Below are 27,262 nucleotides of genomic sequence, written 5' to 3'. Positions count from 1 at the left end.
GCATTGCAGTTTATCAATAGCAGTAAAGCTTGGCAAACACAGAAGCTGTGGTTGAAGTTCATGTCAATATAACACAAGGTCCAGGAAAGACTTGCTGTCTCACTAAAAGCTTTTCTAAAGATTTAACTAGAAAAATGCTAATGCTATTGTAAGATTTCTCTGCACTGCACCCACATTCATCCTGCAAGAGCTTCCTGCACATTCTCACAGAAGTTAAGCATAAATGTAAGTAATGAATACAAAACCAAAAGTCCTTCTGCAGTACTACAATAAGCACAGCATTTACATTTCAGGAACCGCTGAATGATAACAATCATAACTCTGAAATTATTTACTGCAAAATGTGGGCCACTAAAATAACTCTAAATACACAATTCTCAAGTACAAGAAAAGTTCAAGGAGAAAAACCCTTGGTTCTTATTCCTGCATCATATATTATAAATTAAAAATTAGTTTTATCCAAGTCTTAGAACATTTAATAATTACATTTCCATCTTCTATTTTTCCCTTGAGGTGTGCTTCATTACACAGGTGCACAACTGAGCAGGGATGCTCTGACTGACCTCTCCATTCTCCTAAAAGTCCAAGATGAATTCCCACTTACTATAAATGATCAAAGTTTTATGGACTAATGACAGTTTAAAGTACTTTTTTTCCCCCACTTTTACTGCAGTCCTGTCATTAAGACTAACAATCTAAAGTAGCTAAGAGAATGAGTAAGCAAGATGATTTACACAGATGATAGTGCAATGGTAAGAAGTGGGGAAAGATCCTTTCAGATTTTTTTGTAGCTGAAGCATTAAAAAGATTTACACCAAGGTCTTTAAGTGAAAAGAGAGCATTGCCAAAGAGGTCTGGCAAGCTCTTCTATCAATAAAATACTTTGCCCCATAAATTTAACCAAACTCTCAGCTTAAAACCTGATTAGCACTACAAGGAGCTTTCCTTGTTACCAGAGAAGCCCACCAGCCCAGTATCCAAAGGGTCTGATAAAAATCAGACAAAGTAGCAACACTTCTATAAAATTTTCACCACCATGGCATCTCCCATACTTTTTATTTTCCCATGATGCTACGTACAAAAGCTGAGAAAATATTTAGCATGAGAAAGCACAGGCTCTAATATAGAACAAAGTCATATTGAAATTACTTAGGGCTGGGCACAGCAGTAAAACCTTGTATGTTTCTGTACCTGGCTGATCTGTACCTTTATAGAGAGACTTACAAAAATCATGCCATAGGGTTCAACTTCTTTCAGGATGCTCTTCAGAAAGAGGTCAATTTAGAACAATCTTGTATCTTTTCCATAATCCAACTCCTACTATTTTTGTTCATCAGAAATGAACAAAATCATGAAAATGAATCAGACCTGAGTTCAGGCATAGGGCAGGTTCCCATCAAAGTTTAATTTTATGACTGTACCAGTACATGCATTTGACATTTGAGAGCAGAAGTATTTAATACAGTTCACAACAAAATTTCAAGGCAAAATCACAGAAAGAAAACTGGAGGTTTGCTGTTGCTCAGTATAACAGAACATTATTTGTTTGGTGCTAAAAATGGGCTTAAGGTTGTAAGCCATGAGTGTTTTGACAGTCCTTGCTTCCAGATCAGCTGTTCATGACATTTCCATCAGCTATCAACTTGGATTGCAGCCCATCCAGATCTAGAAAACAGGTGCCATCTAGTTTTGGACTTCACCCAAAAAGAGTAGGGAAGATACTCATATATGTCCTCACCCTCACCCTGAAAGTCTGAATAAAGTGATAAACTTTGTATAGGGAGCTCCAACAGTCAGATTGTAGCAGGAAGAAATGCAAGGGGCCAAAGGTGTGAACAAGCAAAAGGGCCTGTTGGTTTCTTGGTCTTTTTATGGCACAGCAGCACAGGTATCTCTGCTGAGGGCAGCAGGTTGTGCCCATTCAGACATCTCTGAGCCAAATTCTTTAATTTCCAAACAGATACAAACAAATCCATAGAAATCCACCGGGAGGGAAGCCAGGTTTGCCTGCTGACCAGGGCACATGTCCTGTGCAGTTCTACTCTGAAACTGAATCAGGACACAGCCTTGGATAACTGGTCCATCATAGTAGCGCTGAGTTTCTATAGAAAAGGTTGATAAGCAGCTGGATATCATTCAGGAATTGTTGTGCTCCTTTAGCCAAACAAGGCTGGAAGACAAAGCCACCAAAAATGGAGGAACCTCCCATAACCAATGCCCTTCCCAGACCACTGCTGTGATTTGGCAGTCCACAGGCAGCCCGAAGTGTCAGCAATTTAAACAATTCTGGTTACATAAAGGTTACAAACCTTGCTGGCAGCATTTACAAACACAGAAAGAGGCAGATCCCATTCCTCTTTCTGCTCAGCTTTTCCTCAACCAAACTTTAGCACTTGCAGGTCCAGTTTCCAATTCTCCAACTTTCGCTCAGGTCTCAGACTAAGTACTGGACACTATCTACACCCACTTGTAAAGTAGTGTCACAAAATCCAGGTATTGGCATGGTAAAATAACACCAAAAAAATGAATAGGGGGCCAACATTCATCGAAGAAAAGTCAGCCTACAAGTCTTACTCCGAATATTTTATCTGCATCAAAGAATTTATTCCTCTATCCAACCACAGATATTATCTACTGCTGCCTAAAACACAGTTAGTGTTTCTAATGGTATTCTGATTGAGATCTAGAAAAAAACACTGAAGGTTACTCATAAAAGTGCTTGCCAGTGTTCTTCCTTGGTCAGAACTATCAGTTTTATCAAATAAATTCACTATTTTAAATTATAGGAGAATCTGTGCCAGCATTGCATGTATTCTTTCAAAAACAAATGCTCACATGTGCATAGGAAGCTCCAAAAATGGATTTGTCCTAAGCAAGAAACAGGACAGAATGTGACCTTCATGGCAACAAATATTCAACTGAATACAGAGATTTTAAGCTGTTTTAGGAAAATGCTTGTTTCACATTCAGCAGTTTGGAGAGGGATTCCTATTCTGCAAATGCAACTACATCAGCTCTCCAATGGCAGATGGCAGGAGTGATCATAAACAGAATGATTTTACTTTCTGGTCAGCATCCAGTTGTCAGGATTTTTTTATAGGTTCCTTTTTCATTGAAATGAAGGAAGAGCTGCATCGATTTCTTCATTCACATACAAAATATATAGGGAAAATTAGGAAGAAATTCTCATAGAAACACAGCATCTTCCCTCTCACTCCCTGCCTTAGCATCTTGTACAGCAGCCTGGGAAAGCAAAACAGGTCATGCATTGAAAAACAGTTTTCAGAACAATTCATTAAAAGCACTGAAGAGTGCTTGTTGCCTTCATGTTCTCCCCCAGTGATGTGTTGACTGCACATCAGATATGCAAGCGTATATTCCTTACAGACCTGGTCCCAAGAGAGAGTTAAAAGTGGGAAGACATATTACTCATCCAAGTATGAGAAGTTAAAAACGTTCAGAGGGGATTACAAATGTCATTTTTCCCACTGATTCACTTTCATGCTAAGTCCTGTTCACTGCACATGTTCTCACAACCATCCCCTTTGGCTGCATAATTGTAGAACCATCTCAATCCCAACTGTCTTCCTTGAGGGAAATGCAGAATATTTCTCTTGTTTTCAGTGCTTTGGGAAAGACACAAAACCTATTTATAAAGAAATCGTTTCTTCTCTCCCATGTTTTTCCTCTCACATGAAATACAACTTTTACATCCTGTCTGTATGAGCTGTGTACAACTGTGATTTGTAAAACTTGTTTCATACACTTTCATTGCAGTTTTTTTTACTCCGAACAATTTTTTTGTTTGTTTTGTTCAACTTTGTATTTCAATTACTGGGTTTTCTCCTACAGCCTATGAATTTAAAGAAGCTATGGAAGTGACACTATTTGTTACAGAGGCCTGCTGTCAGTAGATGGCAGCATGTGGCTGCTTAGCACACAGACTCTGCCAAAATTCTTACCGGGAAAACAAACTCCCAGACAGAAACAGCTGGGTCTTTGTAGACTCCTATCCCTACATATCTTTTCCAGCAAAATACTGCAGTCATGTCTCTTACAAAATCCTTCAGGGTCTGAGTCAAACTATGTAGTTTTCCTTGATTCTTGGTTTGGTGTTTGGTTGAGGATTTTTTTTTTTCCCAAACAAAAGTGCAGGAGAAATTAAAATATTTCTGTAAAGCAGAGATAATCTGGACAAAGTCTCTTGGTACAGATGCTCAGAAAGGCTTATAAATTTGGAATTCCAGCCCTGTATCTGAAGTTCAAGAGATCAGTTCTAGCAACAAAACTGATTTTTTTATCCTTGCCTCTTCACAGCTTTTGACTACACAGGGTACTTTCCTACTATCAAACCATAAGCACACATATATAATATTTTCTCTCTTCCCTACCTGTATAAAAGGATGTAGCAGTGTATCCAGGAGTATAGAACTAACAAAATTTCAAATAATGAATTCCAAAATTTCACTCCTCTCTTGACTGGTTTTTCATAAAATAATTTAAATGGAAACAAATCCCAAGTTAGTACCATGTACATATTTAATTCCCTCTAAATTCCTAATTCTTTACATTCCCAAAACCAAAATGGGCTTGAGAAAATGTACTCAGCTATTTGCTCTTGCAATCTACAGTTTGCTTCTCTGAGTAATTAATTATATTAAATGCTGTGGGCAACATAACAAAAGTGTATTTCTGTCTGCAAGGTTTATTTCAATTTATGTGATGTGGGTCTTCCAGGTTAGGAAATTTAGGGTATATACAAAACAGAGTTTTCACAGTGGATAGAAACATCCTCTCTCCTACCTGGATATATCCCTTTCACTTTCTGGCAATACAGAAGCTTTAAAGTGTATTTTTCTGAAAATTTTATAAAAGTGGTAAGAATCCACAAACAGCTCATGCATCCCCCTGTGCCATGTTGGTTCTACAGCCAGAATTACTTGGTCATTTCAAAATAAATGCTAGAGAAACAAGAAGCTATTTTAGGTTGCTGGTGTGTTTTTCTTACCTGACATGATTTCATTAGCCTTATTCTGTCCCTCAGAAGCAGCTAAAATTCCACTTCTTCGTCGTTGCAAGTAGAAGCTGCTTCAGCACTGTGGGGAAAGAAAACTATTTTGTCAAACAACATAGTGCTTTTAAATTACAACATATCACACAATTGATCACAATAAAACAAGGCCTCAGAAGGGCCCTCCGACACATGAGAGCTCACAGATGTTTTTTAAAGCAGCAAGTCCATTTGTTTTGAGTCTGTGAGGGTATGGCTCCCAGGGCAGAGGCAGGAGAGCTGGAGAGCACTGATGGAAGCACTGCCTATGAATCCTGTGCTCCTGGGGAGGCTCATCTGCTTCAGCCACAGGCTCCTTCAAGCCTCTGAGCTCTGAGCACCCAGATCAGGGCCTCTCCCTCCCCAGTCCTGCTGCCCCAGGACTCCCAGTGTCTGTCAGGAGGAGTGTGTGCTCCCCCAAGCTTCCCCTGGCAGCTCCTCAGATTATTTAATCTCCACAAGTCCATCTGTCAAGGAACAGAAGTTGAAACCAGCTGCTCATCCATGGAGAGCATCGCTAGGCAATTATTGCCACAGACTATCTCAAAAAGTCCCAATTTCAATATGCCTTTGAAATTTGATGTGCTTTGAGTTGCAATAGATGAACTACAAAGAAGGCTGCAAAAACCCTTTGTATTGCTAGGCAGTATTAATAGAGTAAAATGATGGTGGGATTTAAAGATCCCAAGGTAATGACAATTAAAATGGCATCAATTATAGCAAAGAATGGCAGTAAAATGTCTGCATCAACCTAAAAGTGTAAATACAGGGAAACCCAGGACATCTTCTACTTCTCCAGGTTCTAATGCTGCCACAATATTCCCTACTTGCACCTATTGCTCTGCAGTTTCTGTGCACCTTATATGTAACATGGCATCTGACAACACAGTTCTTTATGTCTTTGATAAATATTCTTCCCATCCTTTGATTTCTTTTTTATGACCTCTTTTTTCCTTATTACCTTACCATTAATCTCTATGTCCTCCCTGATTTCTCCCTCCAGGTGTTTTCTCCTGTATTTTTTCAGATCTTAATAAATTTGGTGTATCATAACAGTGGGGTGAGGGAAGGATCTTCTCTGAAGCAGCCTTTAAGAAAGATAAGGTTAAAAGAGGGGCAACAGGATCTAATGTCATTATATATTTAAATAGTGCTAATAGTGCATGAGCAGGCATGCCAGAATTCACCAGCTGTCCCTAAAGGTACAAGCCAGCTTTCTGCCTGCTCACATTATAGCCCAGTTTAACCTCTGCTGGAACATATCTCAGCACAAATGGATTGTAAAACCTCCTTCCTTACAACCAGGCTAATTTATCTGCCTTCAGAAATGTTTGGAGTTTTTCTGTAGAGAAATTCAAAGATTAAACTCAAAGTTACAGAAAATTAACACAGTAGAAATTTAATAGTTGAGTTAAAGCAGAGTGGAAGAAGTACCATAACAGAAGAATCTTCATAGATTATCTATATGTATATGGAAGATATAGCTGTATATTTATATATCTAATCTAAATATTACAGATATTTATATAGATATATACACATATATCTATATAATAAAATTGATAATATTTTCTGTATGGATAAACTATGATGCCATCAAAATAAGCAGAATTTGGCATAAATTTGAATGGGAATTCAAACATGGGAAATAGGTCTGGACATGGAAACATGCAAGAAACTAAGGCACAATTTAGCAGAGGCAGTAGGATAATTGTGCTGTGTCCAGCTAAAAGAATAGCCATTGAGTTGCAGGTAATGATATCTGATCTAGACAGTTTCAGATGTTTAGGTTAATTGGCACTTAAATTCAACTAGAAAACAACAGATCAAAATTTATGAGTCACATTCTCACCCTCTGACCTCACTATTAAGAAGCAAATATAGTACCTACAAATGAGAAAGAGAATTAATTTCTAGAGAAGTGTGTGAATAGGAAGAATATATTTAATTTTGGAAATGCTCATATGGATGTGCAACTTCTAGTGTTTGCAACTAGCTTTTTCAGGCTACAACATGTAACACTTGATTGAGTCTGTGTCTGGAAAGGATTTAGTCTTGTCTTGGATAACCTTCTGGCAGCCTGCTGTGCCTGTACCTCCCAGTTTTCCTTCAGACCTTCAGCAAAAGAAGCTTGGTATCAAAAAATTTCCCTTAAATTCTAGTCAGACAAGCTGGTATTTTGTTAGAACATTTTCCAGCCAAGAGAAATTATATGGCTGCTCATTTATAAGCATCCTTTAGCTCCAGAGCCCTTATAATTTGTTTAGGTTTATAACATACATCGTGTATCACCTTTAGTGATCTTCCATAGCTGTGCCAGATGCCATCAGTGGAAGACTTTGGCAATGAAGTACTTTCAGTTCAGCAATCCAGCCAGACTCAGTAGTGAGTGCTGTCCTGATGAAGTCTCTGTTACAGACACAGAAACCTCAGGCAAGATTTAACTTTGGAAAATTGTTGGAAACCTGGTTTGTGTGGCAGTACTGGAAGTGGAAATGCAATTTACACTTCATACACTATATAGTCAACATTAGCACAGCTAGAAGGTTAGAGCTGCTCCACATCAAGAACAAAATACTTCACTCTTCTGTTTAAGCCTTCATAATTTTACTGTCAAATAAAATGTCTCAGGTTTCACCCAGTCTTTCATAATGTATTTTCTGACATTGCCTGCATAGGCAGACCATGTACCTACAAAGCTCCTGTACCTACAAAACTATTTCATTTATCTGTTTATAAAACAACTTCTCAGTTCTGACACTGCCAGAAAAGTTTCAAATACAGTATCTGTCCTTGTACTTTCCCTGCATTCACCAATGCTTTGGAAATGAAGCCACACCTCAAAAATCAGGCCTGGATTACAAAGAGGTAGTGCAGAAGCCAGCAGTGATGCACTGGGCTTCAAAAGCACAAAAGGTCTAGAGATTAATTTTAATAACCTGGCCTCATCTTGAAGGAGAATTAGAAATTAAAAAGGAGAAAAAAAAAAAAATATGAGGAATGAGATAATCAGCTTAGATAAACCAAAGGAATAATTTGATGCAGTTTGCTCTGCAGTCAAATTACTGGTACATAACACTCACACTCTGGGTCACTTTAGGCAACTTCTAACAGGCACCAAGAGATTTGGGAAGCAGGGGACACACCATGTAAAAGTACAAATCAATTCATTACTGTCCAATACACAAAAACAATTGCTAGGAATAATGAGCTACCAATCCAACCCTTGAGAAGTTCACTGCTTCAGAGATGACTCCAGATGACTGCTCCAAACAACATTTGCCAGCCAGGAAGATCACGTGAGGAGACTCTTCTCTATTTGTCCTTGGGACAGGTTGAACCTTGGTGCTGCAGAGCTGCCATCTTAGCTTGTTTTCTTCTTAGAACTATGTATTTTTCCTGGGTTTTTTTTTTCCTTTCGAATACTTAAGCTGCCAATTATGCCCTTCTCACCAACCTTATCTCTACAGTTTCACCTTGTTTCATTGCACAGCTCTATTCTGTGTAGGCTTTTCCAGCTCTTGCCATCAGGTCAGCAGGTTTCTCAGAAGTCTGAGCTGGGGCTGCACAAATGTTGCTGGATCTTGGATCAGACAGCTGAACCACTGGGAGGAGGGTTACAGTGACAACAGACTATTCCAGAAAACTATTGGCATTCTCTTATGAAGAGCCATCGCTTTTATTGTCAGATCACGTTGCTGTGAGAGACCAGAGAGCAGCAGCACACACTTAATAAAATAAAATAACCTCTTTGCATCTCATTCAACTCTGACACAGCAGTGAGAGCAGCAGAGGATTCACACAAAAGCAGACAGAAGTACGTAACAGACCTCTTCATTTGCACTAAGAAGTTAAGCAACAATAAGCCTACTTAGGCCTGCAGATGGTTCAGTGCCTATAATGCTTGGCTTGGGTTTTAATGCAGAAATATCAAAAGCTGTTAGTGGCAATGCTGAATGACCTCCTGCCTACAGTCAGTGATTTGCTTTTAATACTGAATACGATCTACAGAGTGACTGATCATATTTTGAGTCTCATTAGGCAGTCACAAATGGAAGGGAAGAGGCACTAGCTAACTCTCTCTGCCCTGCTGAGCAATAGCAGGATAAAGCACTGCCAGCCCTCACAGATAAGAACCTGCACACTCTGGGAATGCAGCAGCAAGAAAAGTTTGGTGTGTGCAAACAGCCTAGGCAACATGTGCCAGATGTGACACTGCAGGAAAAGCATAGGAAATAAAAAAGTCATCACGGATATAACAACCTTATGTGTGGCACTCTGTCCCTCTGGTGAGATGAAGAAATTTCCATATCCTACCAGGCAATCACATCTATCTGCATGACCCTACTTTGTTCAGTTGAACAGCTAAATAAGTGTTTTCCATCTTTTCTCAGATGGAAGGCTCTTAAAATGACACAATTTTCCAATACTGTAAATCTATGTCAACTTATAAATTGTATGTTATCTGAGGAATTCCTCTGGACCCCTGAAAAGAAATCCATAAACCTCTGGACATCAGGTCAGACAAACAGAGCAGACATAAACCTCCTCACTATAACTATTTTTTTCTCTTTTTAAGGTCCCAGCACCCATCTACTCCTTACAGTAAGAGCTGTCTTGCAAAACCAACTCTGTTAAGCACTTTGATTTTATCCTGAATACTGGTTGTCACAGAAAATTAACTATGCTAAGTGTATCTAGAAAATTGTCATAAATGCTGTCACCTTGAGGAAATTGCAATTACTAAACAAGGATCCCTGGTAACTTCAAAGCTTTTGGACATAACTTTGAAGAAGTCTGTGTATGTCAGATTTCACCTGTCTATATTTATGTCCACTATTGCCCTGAAATGACTGGAGCATCACTACTGTTGAGAAAGAACAGAGCACCACCTGTTTATATCAATGGGTTTTGATTCCTATAATGAATTTTGAAAACACTGTTGAAAATTTCTACTTGCTACACTTAAATATTTGCAGTCTGGCTACAATGTGCCTTATGTGATGAGAGAATAAGGAGGGAATTAGATGATGGCAACAAAATCCCAATCTTTTATAAATTACTTAATCCCACAAATCTTGTTTTCCTTAATCTATTACTTTTTTGATGATACTGGCTGGCTGAAAAGTTACAGTAGCACTTGTCTCCACTAATCATTGGATCAAAGAAGTCTGTTAAGGTTTTAATTTTGGGAACACTTCTGAAGAATGTCTTTTGATTTGAGAAACCTAACTTTTCTCATCTAGATATTTTCTTGTCTTCTTCCCTCCTGATTCCACTCTCAAAAGAAAAATTGATCTGTCAAATCTTTCTTTCTATAACTCTGAAACTTTTAAAATTGGCAGAGGCTTTCATGGGTCTTTTCAACTTAGTTTTACAACCATAAAAAATTGACAGATCTCTGCAAGAAAAATGAGAACATGATAGATTTGTCAAAGACTCAGTGGATAAAAATGAATGCAACAAGACATATATATGCCTCTTTCTGCTGTAAGTGAAAGTAAAGCTCTTCAGAGTCCACCAACAGGAACAATCTGTTCCTCATCCCCCAGTCACACCAAGTTTACAGCTTTGTCTCCCCATGGGCAGAGGGAGGATGTCTCCTGCTCAGTCCAGCAGTGCAAGGCCTGAAGATATTGATGATACCCCAAGATGCAATTTTGGACTCCTATACTCTCAAAGCCAACCTAGGCTGATTTCTACCACACTCTCCAGAGCAAACTTGCTCTGTTCCAGTTCTCTCAAAGGTTATGTAACTTTCCCTGCTGTATTGCAATTTTCATACAGGTATCTATGCCCTGAGCTCATGGGCTGTGAGGTCAACACAGAACAAACTGTGGTGTGACCTTATACAAGAATTCAATAGGTCCCTCAAAAATCACTGTTTCTCTCCGTAGATAACCCAGCTGGTCTCACTGAACCATTTTCAGACATCTTGCCCTTACTGAGATGCATTTCAGAGCAAAAGACAAAGTTAAACGGCATTGACTGGAATACATGGCAAACTTAATTACAAACTCATGCCCATGTCCTGAGTTTCTGGTCAAATAAAAAACAAAAACAATTTCCCCAAGCCAGGCTTATTCAAACACATTTTTTTAATATTTTTTTATTATTATTATTTCTTTTTATTTCAAGCACCTGGTCTCCAGAGATCACAGACTTTTTGAAAAATATACCAGGAAATGAAAACCAAAAAACAACATAAACTACCTTGTTTGACAGAAGACTCCTGAGGCCCTCTGATTTATTCCAATGCTGAACAGAGCACCTTTGCAGGAACTTTGCCAGTTCTCCAAAACAACTGTGCCAGAAACTAAAGTTTGCCTTTCTCACACACCTCATCCTTAGAGGGAAGCTGTTTCTCCAAAAGGTCAAAGCATTTCTTCCAAGTTCCTCAGTGGTTCTGGTCTGGATTCCAAAGAAAAAGAGGTTTGTGTTGGTTCCCCACTCCTGAACAAACTTTCCAAAGGTAATACCCTCCTCCCCCAACAGCTGTGACCCCACCTGGCCCAGAAGGGGAAAGTGAAGGAATTGTGCTTTCTCTCCATCTCTGCTTCCTGGTGACAAGATTACAGGCAGCATCTGAGAAACACAATTTCCTTCCAAGTGGCCTGACATGAGGAAAGCTCCAAAAATTCCCAGTTTCTCTGGGTTACAAAAACATCTTGTGAATAATTGCTTTGGCTTTGTGGAAGATGATAAGGAAAATAAAGAATTTGTGTCAATTTTCAAACATAACCAATTATGTATTTAACCTAAGAGCTCGTGCTTTTGTCAACCTGCTCTAATTGTTCTGATAACAGAAGGCGCGTTCTGGATGTTTTATGAACAATTTTATCTCTCAAGGCACCAAAGGCCACTGGGACATGTGCTGTGCTGTAGCCTGGGTAGATTTAGAACAATAAAAAAAGAGTAACACAATCTGACATCTGCTGATAAACAATGTGAAAAGAGATGCAGAGCACAACGTCTTCATCCGTGATTCAAGTCACTTACGTTAGAAATTATGTAAATAAAGACATTCTTATTTTGTACAATTTGGCCAGGAAAATGATGGGTTTAAAAACCACATGGGGCCTCTTTAAGGCATAATGTGATACATTTCTCTCTATCTCTGAAAAAGTTCACTTGGGCATGTTTATCATCCCTTTAAGCTATTTCTATCCCTATCTTGCTGAAACTCTATTAAAAATATTCTATTGGAGTTGTCTTTTAGAACTAGCCAGAGTTCATCTTGATATTAGTAATTGTATATGTTTTATACAGATATTTTCTTATCATTCCCTATACGAAAGGTGACAATTTTAAAAATCTTTATATAAAGATTATGACTTAGAAATGTAATAAAATGAAAGGGAAGTGGATTTGGAAGTATCTGCCAAACAGTATTTTTTTCAGTACTAAATGAATATAACAGCAAATTTAATCTCTCAAGTCATAAGCAAAATTTTAGCACAGCTCTGGGACCTTTTTTCCCATATTATAAAGTTGGACTTTTTTAATAGAATTACACGGCAAATATTTTTGTCATAACTCATATTTGCATTGTTTATCTGTTGGGTTAAATGTGAAGCACATGGTACACTCTTATAGTTTAGACATATTCTATGGGAAAATAAATAGTTAAAAATTAGATTCTCAAAAAAACCCTGAAAACAAAAACAAAACTTAAAACTGAAGCAATTTTAGAACTCAGAACCTTAGAGATAAATTAAACAGGGTAGCCACAGCATAAATGAATCTCACATGAGGATTCACTATAAATGAGAAAATGTTCCCTTGCAAGAAATTAACTGATTAAATAATGTATCAATTTCCGATGAGCAAAACATATTAAAAATTTTGAAGGTAGGGAAAAGCCCTTGAGGGTGTAAATGCAGTCACTCTGCCCTCAAATGCTGTGATTGCTTTCTTTGAATATTTAGTTCTGCAATAACTCTAGCTAGTATGACTTCTAAAAACTATTTTATTTAATAGCTCTCTTTAACCAGTTACAGACAACCCATTTTCCTTGAAAGCAGATTTTCATCATTACTTCTCTTTAATGTACCTCCCAAAATATTTCCCATTTTCCTGTTTTGACATTTCTAAAATAGTTTATAAACTTTGGGAGTTTAACAGTGCCGAGTGTGTTGGGACTATCTAGATAAAAAAGCAGCTTAGCATTTAAAGATAAGCACGGATCACCAAAATAAGGCAAAATAGTGATAATCAAAATTAATGGTATATTAGAGGTCAGAAAGTGTAATAAACTGAGAGTCATAAAAGATCACATGAAAAAGTAGCCAAGACTCTTCAGCCTCACCCAAAAGTACATGGAAAGGAAAAAACCCAAGGCATTCCTCCTTTGGAATGAAATCAATCTCCCTCAAATTCATCTCCTACTTCAGCTTTCAGTGTGAAAGAATATCCTGAATTTAGGGCAAATATTACTAATCAAAGGACAGGAGAAATTGGAAGTTGAAAGATCATGGGTAAAACAGAATTCCAAAGGCTGCTGTGCTCAGAGAAGCAGAGATGTGGAAGTGGACAATTCTCACTCCTAAACTCTGAAATAACCAACGTGGGAAACTGCAAGTCAGAGAGAGATCAGTAATAAAGCTGTGAAATCAGGAATGGTATAAATGTAGAACAGAAAATGCAAATCTAATTCCTAAGACTATGAAGAGAAACACAGCATCAGCAAATATGAGCTTTAGAAATGTGCAGAGCTGTTGAAAGCAACCCGAAGGAGAAGAAAAACGGTTTGGAAAAGCAGAGAAATAGAATATGGGATAAATTCATCAGGGTTTTGGTTTGTTTTAAGGTAGCTTTTTTTCAGAAAGATAGATTATTCTAGGATGACAAATATTTCATTACCTTCCTTTGATTAGGTTACTAATTCTATAGACAAAAGAAATAGAGTCATTTATCAGCACTTCATTCCAAATATGATTGGATGTCATGGTGGAAAACAAATAGGCTGAAGAGGGTGATTAGGAAAAAGTTGCAAAGAGTAAGATATGGTTTAATAGACTGTGTTCAAGGTTTGGAAGGAAATAGGGTTCTTCAAGGATTGATCTTTGGGACCACTGGTATTCAATAAATTAATTAGCTATTCAATAAATTAATTAGCAATTCCAGCAAGGTAGGACCTTGCTGTTGAAATATACTGCTCATAGAACCAGCAGGCACTCAGTAGTGTGAAGGATCTGGATAACACATTGGAACAAGTGGAACAATCCAGAGAAAAATATAATGGGGATGCATTCTAGACAAGGAAAATACAGTCACATTTTGTATCAAAAACTCTCTTTTCAACAGAGATAAATTAGGCATTAATGATGTTCCACAAGACACCAGCATCTAAATTTGAATGTTCATCCACATTAAAAAAAAAAAATAGATTTATTCCAATGGGAACAGATAAAAGAAAGTTGTACTAGACTAATACAGGAAATGGAGGGCTATTGCCTGAGAGAGACTGCTTGGTTCACATGATTAATAAAATTTGAGAGGGAATCTGTACCTTATAAATTTTTTGGGCTACACATTATAATTAGGAAGAAGAGCTCATTAACATAAAGCAGTTGACTGTAAAAGGATTCAGCTATCAAATACAGTAAATTTGAAAATAAGAGGTTTTCAAATGCCAGAGGTATGAATTTTTAGAGCACGAAAGTCCCCTACTCCTAACTAGCTAATTTAAAGATGGATCTTGAAGAGTTTCCAAAAAAACCCCACACTTCACTGTCTGCAGTTAAGGGAGATGGACTGAATGGCACAGGCAGCTCTTTCCAGTCCACTGTTCCCAGTAGCTGGAAACAGAGTGAGGAGTCTTAGGACTAAGAGAAGTAAAAGTTGATGTCAATACTTTAAATTAACACAGAGAAATGGGATTTGAGACTTGAATTGAGGTTGAAAATTGATGGGTTTGATGCTAACTCCAGGCATCAAACTTGCTTGTGCAGACAAACTACTTGATAAAGGAATAAAAATTACTACTGACTTCTTGCAAAAGCATTAGAGACCATGTGTTAATCAGGTATTCTTCACTGTCTTGTTGCAGCCAAGATGGTTTAGCAGGATCCTGAGCTTTTAGTTTATTTTTTCCACAGATGGCTCATCAACCCATTTCTAGAGAGATTAGGATTACTTCCTGCAGTATACAACCATTAGTTCCTGAGATGAAGCAACTACTAGTTATTGTGCCTTAAAATTAGACCAGAAAATTTGCCCATCCCCATTTAAATGACATTTGAAGATCATACTAACATGGCAAAGCAATGGAATGCAAAGCACAAGCCTTCTATTCCCTTCTTAGCCAGCACTACTGTGACTTTTATGGGAAGTAATGCAAATAACAACAATACTTAGCATTTACTGTGCATGATGCTTCTCATCTTCAAAGCGCTTTACAATTATTTATTGCTACTTAATCTGGAAAAAGTATGATTTCAGGCCGGCTTCTGGTAGCTTGTGTGACAAAGTTAATGTCATTTGAATCGACTCCGTTTGTATTTAATAGGATAGAACTGCAGTACTTTAGTTTCAACACTATTGTTCCATTAGAAGCCAATTACAGAAATCCAGCTTTCCCTGAATTTATAGAGCGCAGATTTTCTTTTTTTCTTTTTTTTTTAATACAGATGAGATCTATCTAAATACTTCATGCGAGTTTAGCCCTCCCAATTCTGACTCATGGCTCAGGAGCCCTCGGAGCCTGTGCACACAGCGGGGCCGCGGTACCGCCTGCGGGCAGCAGAGGGAGCCCGAGATGTGTCCATTCGCCACGGGGCCCCGCAAAAAATGCAATTTCGGTACCGCCAAAGTACCATTTCTCACTATTAAACATACGCATAGCAGCGTTTGACTGTTTTCCATCCACGCAACTTTTTGGATTTAAATTCTAATGCGGGTAAATCCTAACATGTTTTATTCTGATCGTTCTGTGTTAAACAGGACATCAAATGGTGGCACTAAAATAACGTCGGGGCAATCCCAAGCATATATAAGTGCAGGCTGGGCGGAGAAAGGATCGAAGGCATCCCCAAGGAGAAGGTTTATGTAAAGCTCAACATGACCCAGCAATGAGCTGTGGCAGCCCAGGAATTCTCCCGTGTCCTGGGCTGTCTCAAAAGCAGAGTGGGCAGCAGGTAGAGAGAGGGGATCCTCCCCACTTCCACTCTGGCGACATCTCACCTGCAGTACCACATCAGCTCTGTGGTCACAAGGTACAAAGGACATGGACCTGTTGGAGCAAGTCCAGAGAAGGTCACAAACACCCTCTGAGAACTGGAGCAGCTCTGCTCTGGAGCCAGGCTGGGAGAGCTGAGGGTGTGTGGTCTGGAGAAGGCTCTGCAGAGACCTCAGAGCCCCTGCCAGTGCCTAAAGTAGCTCCAAGAGAGCTGGAGAGGGACTTCAGACAAGGGTCTGGAGTGACAGGACAAGGGATGATTTCAAACTGACAGAGAGCAGAGTTAGAGATTAGGCAGAAATTCTTCCCTGTGAGGGTGGTGAGGCCCTGGCACAGGTTGCTCGGAGAAAATGTGGCTGCCCCATCCCTGGAAGTGCTCAAGGCCAGGTTGGATGGGGCTTGGAGCAGCCTGGGATAGTGGGAAGTGTCTCTGCCCAAGGCAGGGGATGAAACAAGATGAATTATAAGGTCCCCTCCAACACAGATCGTTCTGAGAGTCTATGATTCTATGAAAAAGAATTTTTGAATAGTGCTACAAAAAGTAGCATTAAAACCATTATAACACATTGACCCAGTGACCATCACTAGTTCAGTTTTCTCTGAATCTTTGAATCTACTGCAAATGAATTCATTTTACGTTGTTCCCTTTATAAGTAGATTCTTTTGCTATAGATGAAGCGTTTTGTCTAAACTCAAATGAGTGATTGTGACTTACGGCTCAATCACATCCACATGATAATTTTTACAAGACACCTTAAAACAGAAGATAGGAGGGGAACCAGTGGAATGTAACCAAACTACCACAATCACTATCTGGTAAAATCATGGCTGCTCTCAAGTGCCACAAGAGGGATTGGAAAGCTGTTTGCACTGACAATGATTTCAGCAGTTGAACATAGAAGGATTGTCAAAACGTAACCTGAACACAGACCTAGTAAGAAGATGAGGCTGAGAATTAAGAGGAAGGTAATCTGCAAACGACAGGCAGGGTCTGGAAACTGAAACCAGTACTTCAGTCCGGTGGCAGAGAGCTCACATATCGCATCATGGGATTACTGATGAGCAAACACAGGCGCTGCCAGGCGTGACACAGGTGTACCTGCTGTGGTGGCACTGCTTCAGCCCAGGCTGGGTGTGTGGTACATGTGCCAAACCCGGCTGGGGTCACCATTCCACACAGCCTCCTGCACCCAAAACTTTATTTCCCCTTTCGAGGTTGCCACCTTACACGGTTGTCACTTCTGCAGCTCAAAAACACAGGGACAACTGCTTCAACCTTTTCACGGCTACCTCAACAATGGATCTAGCGAGTATTCATTATGTTATTAAATGGATCTGACCCCAGTGACTTCTTCCGAGATGGGTCCTGCAGCCTTCGGGGCTCCCCAAAAGCTCGGACCCCATTATCCAGACCCCGCGGCCCTGCACAAGGAGCCCGCTTGAACATGTCCCCGGGGCAGGTCCAGTGTCCCCCGGGGCAGGTCCAGGGTCCCCCGGGGCAGGCTCAGGGTCCCCCGGGGCAGGCTCAGGGTCCCCCGGGGCAGGCTCAGGGTCCCCCGGCCGCCCCACCGTGTCTGTTCACAGCTGGGAAGCAGAAACACCTCGAGTTTCCCCACAAGGACCGTGGCTGCCCAGCCGTCTGTGGGTGCCGGGGGATTTCCCCAAAGGAAGGAGCTGTGACGGGAGTGCCCTATAAAGCCGGGACCGGGCTATGACCGTCGAGTCTCTTCACCTGTCTCTGCTTCCCTTCGGCGGCGTGGCCGGGCAGCCCAGGGCGGCTCCCAGAAGCGCACCCAGGCTCGGCTGGGCGGCCGCGGGCGGAGGAGGGGCCGCCGCCTCTTTAAACTTGCCGTGAGGGCCGGGCCGCCCCGCCCGGGGCAGCGGGGTCCTCTCAGCGCCCGGCGGGGACGCACCGCCCCCGGCACCGCTCCCCTCAGCCGCGGCCCGGGCGGCTCCCTCCGGCACGGAGGGCGGCGGAGCGGCGGGGCCCGGCCGCGGGCTGTGAGGGGGCCCCGCCGTGCCCCGCGGGGGGAGCCGGGCAGCGCCGCCGCCTCCCGCCCGCCTCAGCCCGCCTCCCGCCCGCCATGGCCGCCCGCGGAGCCGAGCGGCGCCGAGCCGAGCGCCGCGGCAGTGCCGGGGTCTGGCCGCTGCCTGGCAGCGCCCCGTGAGCGGGGACAGCGGGCGGCGTGTCCCTGCGCTCGGTCCTGCCCCCCGTCCTCCTCCCGGAGCGGCGATGAGCGAGACCCGCGCCGGGGGAGTCGCCGCCTAGACCGGCAGCCAGGATGGTGCCCCTGCAGCCCCTGCCCCTCGTCGTGGTCCAGGGCGTCCTCCAGCTCGTAAGTCTCAATCCCCGCGGCCCCCAGACTCTCACGGGGGGCTCAGGGTGCACCGGTGCCTTCCCTCCGGTGAGGGCGGCGGGCGCGGTCCCCTCTGGAGCCCGACCCTGAGCAGCCCCTCAGACCTGCCTTCCGCAGTCTCTAACATGATCTCGGTTTTCTCTTTCTTTTTCCTTGTTGTTTTTTCTTTTTTTTTTTTTTTTTTCTAATTTTTAAATTATTTTTTCTTATTTTATTTTAATTAAGCGGGTTTACTTCTGTTCGCCCCGTTTGGGGATGCGGGACGCTCGCCTGCCCGAGCACAGCGCGGCCCCGGGGGCCGGGATGCGCCGGGAGCCGCCGCGGAGCTGGAAAATAGGGATGGGAGGGATGGGATGCGTGTGTGTGTGTGCCGAACATCGCCGAGACTGCCCGCTCCCGGAAAGTTTTCTGCTGGCCTCAAGCGCCTTTTTTTTTCGCGTACAAGACATAGCTGGGTGTGCAGGTAGAGCCACCTGCGCTCGGGAAGCTCCCCGTTAGTTTCGTCTTGCTGCAGCGCGCCCCAGGTGTTTCCTTAATTTTTATCAGAAGCTGTGGGACACGCGGGTGTTATGCTGAATATTCCTCTGCATGCGGTGGGGAAATGCGGGGACTGACGTGGCGGCAGGCTGAGAAATTCCGAGTTGTGAAGGGAGGGAGGCAAAGCGAGGTGCGCGCCTGGAGATGGGCGAGGAGCTCAACTTCTCGCACAGCCCAGCGCCTCGTTTGTGGGGTGCTGATGGTAGGAAACAAATGGATTGATGCTCGTGTTCATGAGGCGGGAGAGGACAGAAGGATAAAAAAAAAAATGTATTTGTAAAAGAGTTTGGTCATCTTCACTTTTATTTCGAAAAGATTTTACCTGCACTTGCTGTTTTGGGGAGAGTTTTGGTGTTACTCTCATAAATACCTCTGCTGCAAAAGTTATGCCTCTCTTCCTCAGCTGCCTTGGACGCGAAAGTTTGTCACGAAGTAGTCAATAGGGAGTGTGTAATAAACCTTGAAGGGATTAAACACCCTCTTTAAGAACTGAAGTCTAGTATTACAGCGTGAGGTGATTGATTAGTTTTTGAGGAAGCTTATGTCAAATTCTAATCCGGTTTTGGATTGTGCTTGTCGTGTAATGTTTTTTGCTCCAGCACTTTATCATAGCAATGAAGTAGCGAGCTGCAGCCCTGCGATAAGGCGCACATTTCTTTCACACCCCCATCCTTTTGGACAATAAAAGGCTGTTTACATTCTTCACATTCTTGCAGCCCGGTTTCCAGCTAAACAACGCACAGGGGTGAGAGATGGGAAAGGAGAGCAGCAAATGGATTACAAAGTTGCTGAGCAGAAGGGAACTAAATAAAAACTACTTCCTCACACCTACAACTTCTCTCACTACCACCCTCCTTTTATTATTTTTTCTTTTCTTTTTTTCTCACTATCACCCTCCTTTTATTATTTTTATTTTTTTTTTTAAGAGCTACCAAAGGGATCAATTGAAACTTGTACCATCAGGGCTGGTGTTTGTTGTGAAATGCTTTATGGATGATGTTGGGAAGTTGCTTGCTGTGAGTGAAGACTGACTAAATGAAGCAAAGTTGCTGCCTTGAATCAAACAAAAATCATAAATAGCCACTGCAGGATTGTTCTCAGGTGGATGTGGCACTCAGCTCACCCTGGAGGACTCTTTTTTCTTCTGCATTCTTTAGAGACAAACCAACAAGGTTTTGCAGTCAATTAGTTTTATAGCTTATATCACTTAGTTTAAACAATAAAGCAAAGTGACAATGTGTGAGATTTTTGAGGGGTTTTAGGTGTAACTACTGCTAAAAAGTTGTGTAAACGCATTTTGGCATGCTCTTACCAGAATATCTGGTTAAAGTTACAGCTTATTATAAATTAAGAAATATTTGATGGTGGTGGTAATGCATTGAATGCAAGTCTGTGCTATTCTTTGTTCTCTGGCCAGAATTTGGAGGGACTGGTGGCTTCCTGAAATCTGATGAGCAGGTTTAGAAAGGGAGGCATTGGTATTACTGATTCTTGACTTTTTCTTTCCTTTTTTAACCAAAAATCAATATGGATAATATTAATACTATAGTGAAGGCTCAGCATTTCAGCCAAGAAAACATCCTGGATTTCAGTGATGCAGTACAACAGCATCTTAGTAAAACAGAAATGCTACCATCAAAGCCTTCCTGATGGGGTAATCTTAATTTTTAATAAAACCAGAGATGCTAGAATGGGAATATTTTGGCACTGCATTTCAGTGAAGGGAGAAGTGCTTTTTATTTTAATAGATTGAACTTCAAATGCTGTCTTGCCTTTGAAATACCAAAGTGTGCTGTCTACTTACCTACTTCTTAAAGATGCATAAATTAGGATGAAATCCATGTGAAACTTCACAAATTTGAGGAGATTATGGCAGAGTGTCTCCTGAATTTCCGAAGGCAGTGTTAGGTGATTCTTTTTATGCTGTATCTAACATTGTTCAGTCAGAAGTTCATGTTTAGTACTTTTAATACAGCATAGATGTATTTTTGTGACATGTTTCTAGATTATTATTTGGATTAATAGATGGGGCAAGCAGCAATAGCACATACATAATTCCTAAAGTATTTTGCATATTTGGATAAATTAAGCAATAAGGAAGGCTGCTGTTGAGTCAGGTTAAGGTGCTAACTTGCTCCTGTATAAATACATTAATTTTTAAAGCCAGGTTTGCCTTCTGTTGACAATATGGAGCAAAACAACAATTTGCAGTGCACAGTCAGTGCATGTCTGGGCTATTATTGATAAGAAGATGAAAAATTGCTGTGTTGTGTTATCATTAATAGGTGCTCTTGCTTTACTATTAATTTTCAGTAAGCTTTTCCAATTGTCACATAATTGCTGAATGCTCTATTAGTTATCTCTTCGGAAGTAATGGAGTTCTACATGTTGAGAATTGAAGTGAGTGAAGCATAAGGATAATGCAGTTTATAGAATCCCTGCTAGTGTTTTGTTAAGTCAGCTTTAAATGCCTCTGTGGAGGGGGGGCTTCTTTTACTTCCCTGCAAATATGAGTTGTTGTTTTGAAGAAATCTTGTTGGAACAAAAAAAAAAGCTGTCACTATCCCTTTGTCTAGGCAAGGTGTAGTTACACACACTCTCCCAGGCAGGACCTGTGGTTCTGTAGGGTAATCAGGCACTGTAACTATTGGTTTATTCTCACATCTCTGAGGTCTGAGATTAAGAAAGGATCACAGCAGCATTTTCCAGTGCTTATAGTCAAAGTTGCTTCAGTATTCTATCAATAAACTCTCTTCTAACATTAGCGTTGGGCAGAGTTGTTACTGCATTAGGAATCAATCATTTTACAAACCCTTAAAAGCAGTTGATTTTTTTTTTTCCCCCCAACACATGATGAGAAATAATTAGGAAAAAAGAAGACAAAGGTTGTTAATTTAAGATTTTTCTCCACCAAGTTTGAAGTGCAGCATTTGACATGAGTGAAATTCAATGACAGATTGTTTGTCTTGGAATTTCAAGGGCTGACATTAACTATAACCAAAACAGTTTTTGACAACGAAACAAAATTTTCACAGAGGTTTGGTTTTTCTTAACAGAATTGAAGGTTCTTAGCAACTTGAAGTGAAAGAATATTTGCTGTAATACAAGATACCGCTTCATAAGAAGAAATATATTAAAAGCTGAGCTAAAGCTGCCTTTCCATTTAAAATATGCATACCCTGTGAGGTGTAGAAACACAGAGATCTCTTCCTTCTGGCTACTTTAATTTTGTCTCCATAGCCTTGCAAATGTGGTCCAGGTGCCCTTGCAGTGAGAATCAGAAATAGGCACCATGCAAGAATCTCAGCACCATTTCAGAAAGGTAAATGCTTCCCTCTGGTCATCTTGAAGTGCACAGATGAAATTCCATCCCCCCCTTAATTTGAGGGAGAACTTTGTCATAAAATGTATTGGACCCAACCTTTCATTTGGCTTCCTTTGGTAATTTTTTTTTGATGCTGTAGGCGTTCTAAGCCTACATCTCCTTGTGTAATGAAGTAATGTAGGTAACCCAAGAATTGCAGGTAATTTGAAGCTGAAGACAGATCAACAAATGCTGGTTTCAGCAGATTGAGAATTTATTACCCTGAATAAGGAGTCGTGTCTTAAGGTGGATGGGGTCAGGTTTAGTTTACACAAGAGGTTCACAACTCAACCTGTCCTTACATCACATCTTTTGACCTAGTTCCACGAAACTGGTTCCATGATGCTTGTCAGTTTATTTGTAGGTTGACTGGGGTACAGGAAGATTACAGATCCTGTTTAAAATATGCACAGCAAGACTTGATCCACTGATGTCCAGTAGGCCACAAGATCCCCCAGGCTTCCCCAGCACAGGGCACATAAAATCAGAGTCTCAATCTTTCCGTCTGTAACACACAAGGAATTTTTCTGCCATTGTAAAGCACTTAGAGATGTCAGAGCTGTGCTGTAAGTGTAACAGACAGGGAAGTGAAACGGAAAGATTGGTGAAGCCCCAATGCTAAAATAGGATGCTCTCATCACCCCCACCTTTCTGGTTTTCCTCCTGTGCTTTGGCTTCTGCAAGAAGGGAACTCAGGAATGGGAGTTGAAAGGGAGCAGCAGAAACCACTCGTTGACCTGGACATTGAGAGCAACAGAGAGCTCTGCCCTAGGCACACCAAATTCCTCCTATGCTGTTAACATTTTTCCCCTTAATCAACACTTTACAAACAAAACTGTACAAGGAGAAGCAAGAGCTGCTTGGAAAATTTGCACTGAAGTGCCGGCAAGTTGCCTGTGGTCTGTGAGCGAGGTGTTGACCTTTATTTGGTCCAGGTGTTGAATAAGACACGGTAATTCTTGGGTACTTCTGGTGAAGAGCTGCAGTAAGGAAAGATCAGTGCTGCTCTGTGCTGAATGGTTTTAAAACAGAAGCTGAGATTCCATGTGTGGGGATTGCATCTTGTATAGAAACTGAGTGGTTCCAGTGCTCAGGGAATCCTGTGGCTTTGGATCTTTCACACCTACTTGGCAATGTACCAAAACGAAACAAAGGAAGGTTTTTTTCTGGGATTTGTGCTGCGCACTTAGCAGGACAGTCCCTTTGCTCTGCTAATCTGTCTTCATGTCCTGATTTCACTGTACCCATAACAAAGCACAAACACCGGCCACAAAATCTTTTCTAGATCAAATCTGTCAGAACTGGAAATCAGGAAGGTGGAAGTTCCCATTCAAGTGGGTGTTATAAATTCATCCTGAACCAGACTTCCAAAAACATGCTATTTTGAGGCAGCTTTGACGTTTCACTTCGAATCTTAAATATGTTTATATTTATTTCCCTAACCCCATTCATCCTTCCATTATGTTCCCATTCACTCAGTTTCCCACTGGGTTTGTAGCTATAGTTTGTGTAGTGTGTTTAGGTACTTAAAGGATCAGTCAGCATGAAAATAAGGGGTGGACCTGCTAGGCAGTTTTTGTTTCCAGCAGAGCATCGCTACTGTGAAGTCCAGTCTGCAGGTCAGGTCTTGGAAATCAATGCTAATTCCATTACTGTAGGGAATCTCCTTGTGGGCTGCTGTTCTGTGTCTAAGCTCAGTTGCAGTTAACAAAGAGGTTCAAGGAAACAAATCAGGAGTGTGGAGGAAATGAAGGGCTATGAAGTTGGGTCAGCAGTTAAGACTGAGTAGTTTTGTCTTTGCAGCAGGGATTGCAGTGCTGGCGTGATGCTCTGCTCTCCCTGGAATGGCAGTGCTTACTGTAAATATAGAATTTGAACGATTGACTAATTTAAGGTGGATTTAAAGAGCTGTAAGAGCTGTAGTTCTTGAGATAGGTTTGCTCTTTGTTCCAAATGACTGGTAGTAATAGAAGCTATTATTAGCTGAGAAGTGAAAATGAAAGAATAGGGAGAAATAAAAAAATAAAGTGAAGAATCTAATGTCTCTAAATGTCTCCGTTTTTATGTGCATTGGGGCCAATTATGGTTATTGTATCATTGCAGTACAGATTTGAGGCTACTCCAAAAGCCCTCATTCTGCTTCTCCAGATCCAGTGTGTTTGGTTTATGTTTACAATCAGTTGTGGATTTCTTGACATCATACTACTTGTTTTAGGTGATGACTAGGTATTTCTAATATCACCAATCACCAGTCTGAATGCAACCTTAATTTCATCTTACTTTACCCATTATCTAGGAAACTAAAACACTGTGCACAGAAGTGCTTCTATATTTGTTCTGCTATTAAGTAGATTTAAGGGGTTTTAATGGAGAAGGAGCTGGCTGTGCTTGAGGCTGACCTGGTGGAAAAAAGCCCTGGGAGAGAGAAAGATGATGGATGTAAAACAGCCCCGTGGGCAAGTGGAGTGAGCCTGAGAAGTTTCTGCAGGCAGAGAAGGACAGACAGACTGACAGTAACTAGGAATACTCCCACAATAACAGAGTTGTGATTGAAACCCAGGAGGGTGAAATATCAGAACTTGAAGTTTTTTGTCCTTTAATGCTGCCTCTCTTTTCCTTGCAAGCACCTGCTCGTTGATTCTGTTGTTCCTAACGTGTTTGGAAAGTTGAAATTCCCGTTCCCAGTGGGAATTGAAGAGTCTCATTGGCAGTGGTTTGTTCTCAAATCCAACAAAGCTGTTTATTAGTGAGCACATGTCTCTGCCACTGTGAGTCTAAAGCCAGGCAAGGTGCTCCCAAGTTGAATTTTCTCCTTACTCCAGGCACTTGGGTGGTTCCTAGAAGAAAACTCCTGAAATTGTAGTACAGAAATAGACATGTAACAGTAATTTTGTAGAGCACTGTAATTGGAGTTCATGGCACTTTGTAGTCAAGATGTGTTTCACGAGTGTCATCATTATTTTGGGAAACTAAAGAAATAAAACAGAGCCTAGAGGCAAATTTCTTATCTTCACCTCGGTAGATCAGAAGAATGTTCTGCGGAACTGACTCTGTCCTTCCCTGGCCCATCTCCACACAAAGGCAAAGAGCTGCTGAAGCTGATCTTTCCTGGCTGGCAACAGGGGCATTTTCGGAGTGATGTCATTTGGATCCAGGCAGGAGTGAAGCCCTGTCCTTCAGTTTCTGGAGCAAACAGAGTGCCCGGGGTGAGGGCTAAAGTCTGCGTTGTTTTCCGCTCATTAAACTAACACAATGCTAATCAGCTTTGTGGAAAGATTCGCAGTAGATAATGTTACTGTGGCACCACTGACTTATCCAGTGTGTTAGCCTGGACCACTTTTAACTAGGTGTTTGAAACACCTCCGTCTTTTTTGAAACCGATTTCGTTTTGCTCATTGATTACTTTCAGTTCTGTCACCATTCGAGGCAAGGAGAAGATGTATGCTAAACTCCTTGGGCTGGGACAAATCCTGTGGTACAGCTGCTGTTGTGTGCCAGCCTCTGCTGCCACCCTCTGCTGAGCTGCTGTGTCTATTTCCAGACATCGAATTACTCTTCCAGAGCTGGAAACGTCCCGTTTTGAGTTAATTCTGAATCAAACTGCACTGTTTTCTGTGCTGAATGACAAATCCATCAGTCTTTGCCTTCCCCTGGCTTGGATCTGCTCACTGCTGTGAAGAAGTTTCTGGGCCTCCAGGGAGCTTTTCTAAGCTGCGTTCTGCTGTGAGCTGCCTGCTTGCTCCCTTTGTTTCTCTCTCAGACCGTGCTCCATCTTCCCGAAGTTTTTTTCCAAGCAGAGGATGCTCAGTTCCTCTGGGAGAACCAGCAGCTTCCTTGCTTTCCTCTTCCTTCTGGAGATGCCCCTCAATCCAAAGTACAGCAGCCCAAGAGCAAAGAAAGACTGCCACTACTCAGCTTCACTCAGCTTTACTTTTTTTTTTAATTTAAATATTTTAAAAATAGTTTTAGTAACATTTTATTTAATTTTTTTCCAGGATGAAAAAAATTGTTAGAGCTACCTTTCCAGAATCTATTAGTGGTCATGCGTTCACCCCTCGCTGACAGCTTCTGTCCAAGCTCTCTGGTAGCAAACCAATCCAAAGGTTTATCAGCTTTGGGTCCTAGGTTGTATTATGTATTTCCAGAATGTTTCCATTTAAAATTGTACATTTTTTAACTCCTTTGTCACGATTCCAAGTCTGAGTGGATGTCCACTTTTAAAGCACATGACTGGAATATGATGAGAAGAATTGGTTTTTAAGGAGCAAGTTTTATAGAACTGTAGATGTTGTAGATTCTGCCCTAAAAAGCATTTGTTTCAAAAAAGCATATACTTCCTGTCTGTGTAGGGACACCCTCTGCCAGTGAAGGTCTCATTGTGGCAGTGAGCTCTGTTGTGTAAAACTTAGATCCAGACCAAGAGGTGCAACAAACTGCATTTCTAACACATTACCATCCTGGGGCACAGAAGGTTTTTAGTTTCTTTATGCTTTCTCTCCTTCCCCCTAGAACCTGTAATCCCAGATTTTTTTTTTTTACATCCATTTTGGTGAAATCACAGTTGATACCTTAAAGTTCTTAAAGAGTATGAAATTTATTCTCCTCCATCTCACTCTTCAAGTCTTTTTTTATGTTTCTTCTGACTAGAATTCAGTATCCATTTTCTGGCACCAAGTTAAGCTAGTTTAAAATAATACCAATGTGTTGAGTGTCTAACAGGGGAATAAATTCATTATTGAGTTAGGACCTATTTGATTTAAATTAAATAAAATGCC

The 27,262-nt window shown here is 41.1% G+C and overlaps 1 protein-coding gene and 1 long non-coding RNA gene across 2 annotated transcripts in view; one reads left to right on the top strand and one right to left on the bottom strand.

Moving 5' to 3' along the window:
* Positions 1–1,373: 1,373 nt before the first annotated feature.
* On the bottom strand, positions 1,374–18,149 carry LOC111932331 (uncharacterized). The gene is made up of 5 exons (XR_015288922.1): positions 17,962–18,149; positions 11,264–11,461; positions 6,017–6,138; positions 5,009–5,096; positions 1,374–3,243 (listed from the first exon to the last, which is right to left on the bottom strand). It is a non-coding gene; the product is annotated as an uncharacterized LOC111932331 (long non-coding RNA).
* Positions 18,150–18,255: 106 nt separating this feature from the next.
* Positions 18,256–27,262, top strand: part of NXPH2 (neurexophilin 2) — a 35,250-nt gene continuing 26,243 nt past the window's right edge. Inside the window, exon 1 of the mRNA XM_086896605.1 lies at positions 18,256–18,565. Within this exon, the coding sequence (XP_086752731.1) occupies positions 18,512–18,565 (54 nt within the window). The 5' untranslated portion in view covers positions 18,256–18,511. The remainder of the gene's footprint in view (positions 18,566–27,262) is intronic.

The sequence above is a fragment of the Cyanistes caeruleus genome, chromosome 7 (genome assembly GCF_971803275.1).
Source record: "Cyanistes caeruleus chromosome 7, bCyaCae1.hap1.1, whole genome shotgun sequence".
NCBI classification, from domain to species: domain Eukaryota; kingdom Metazoa; phylum Chordata; class Aves; order Passeriformes; family Paridae; genus Cyanistes; species Cyanistes caeruleus.
This window is presented reverse-complemented; position numbering and strand designations above follow the sequence as displayed.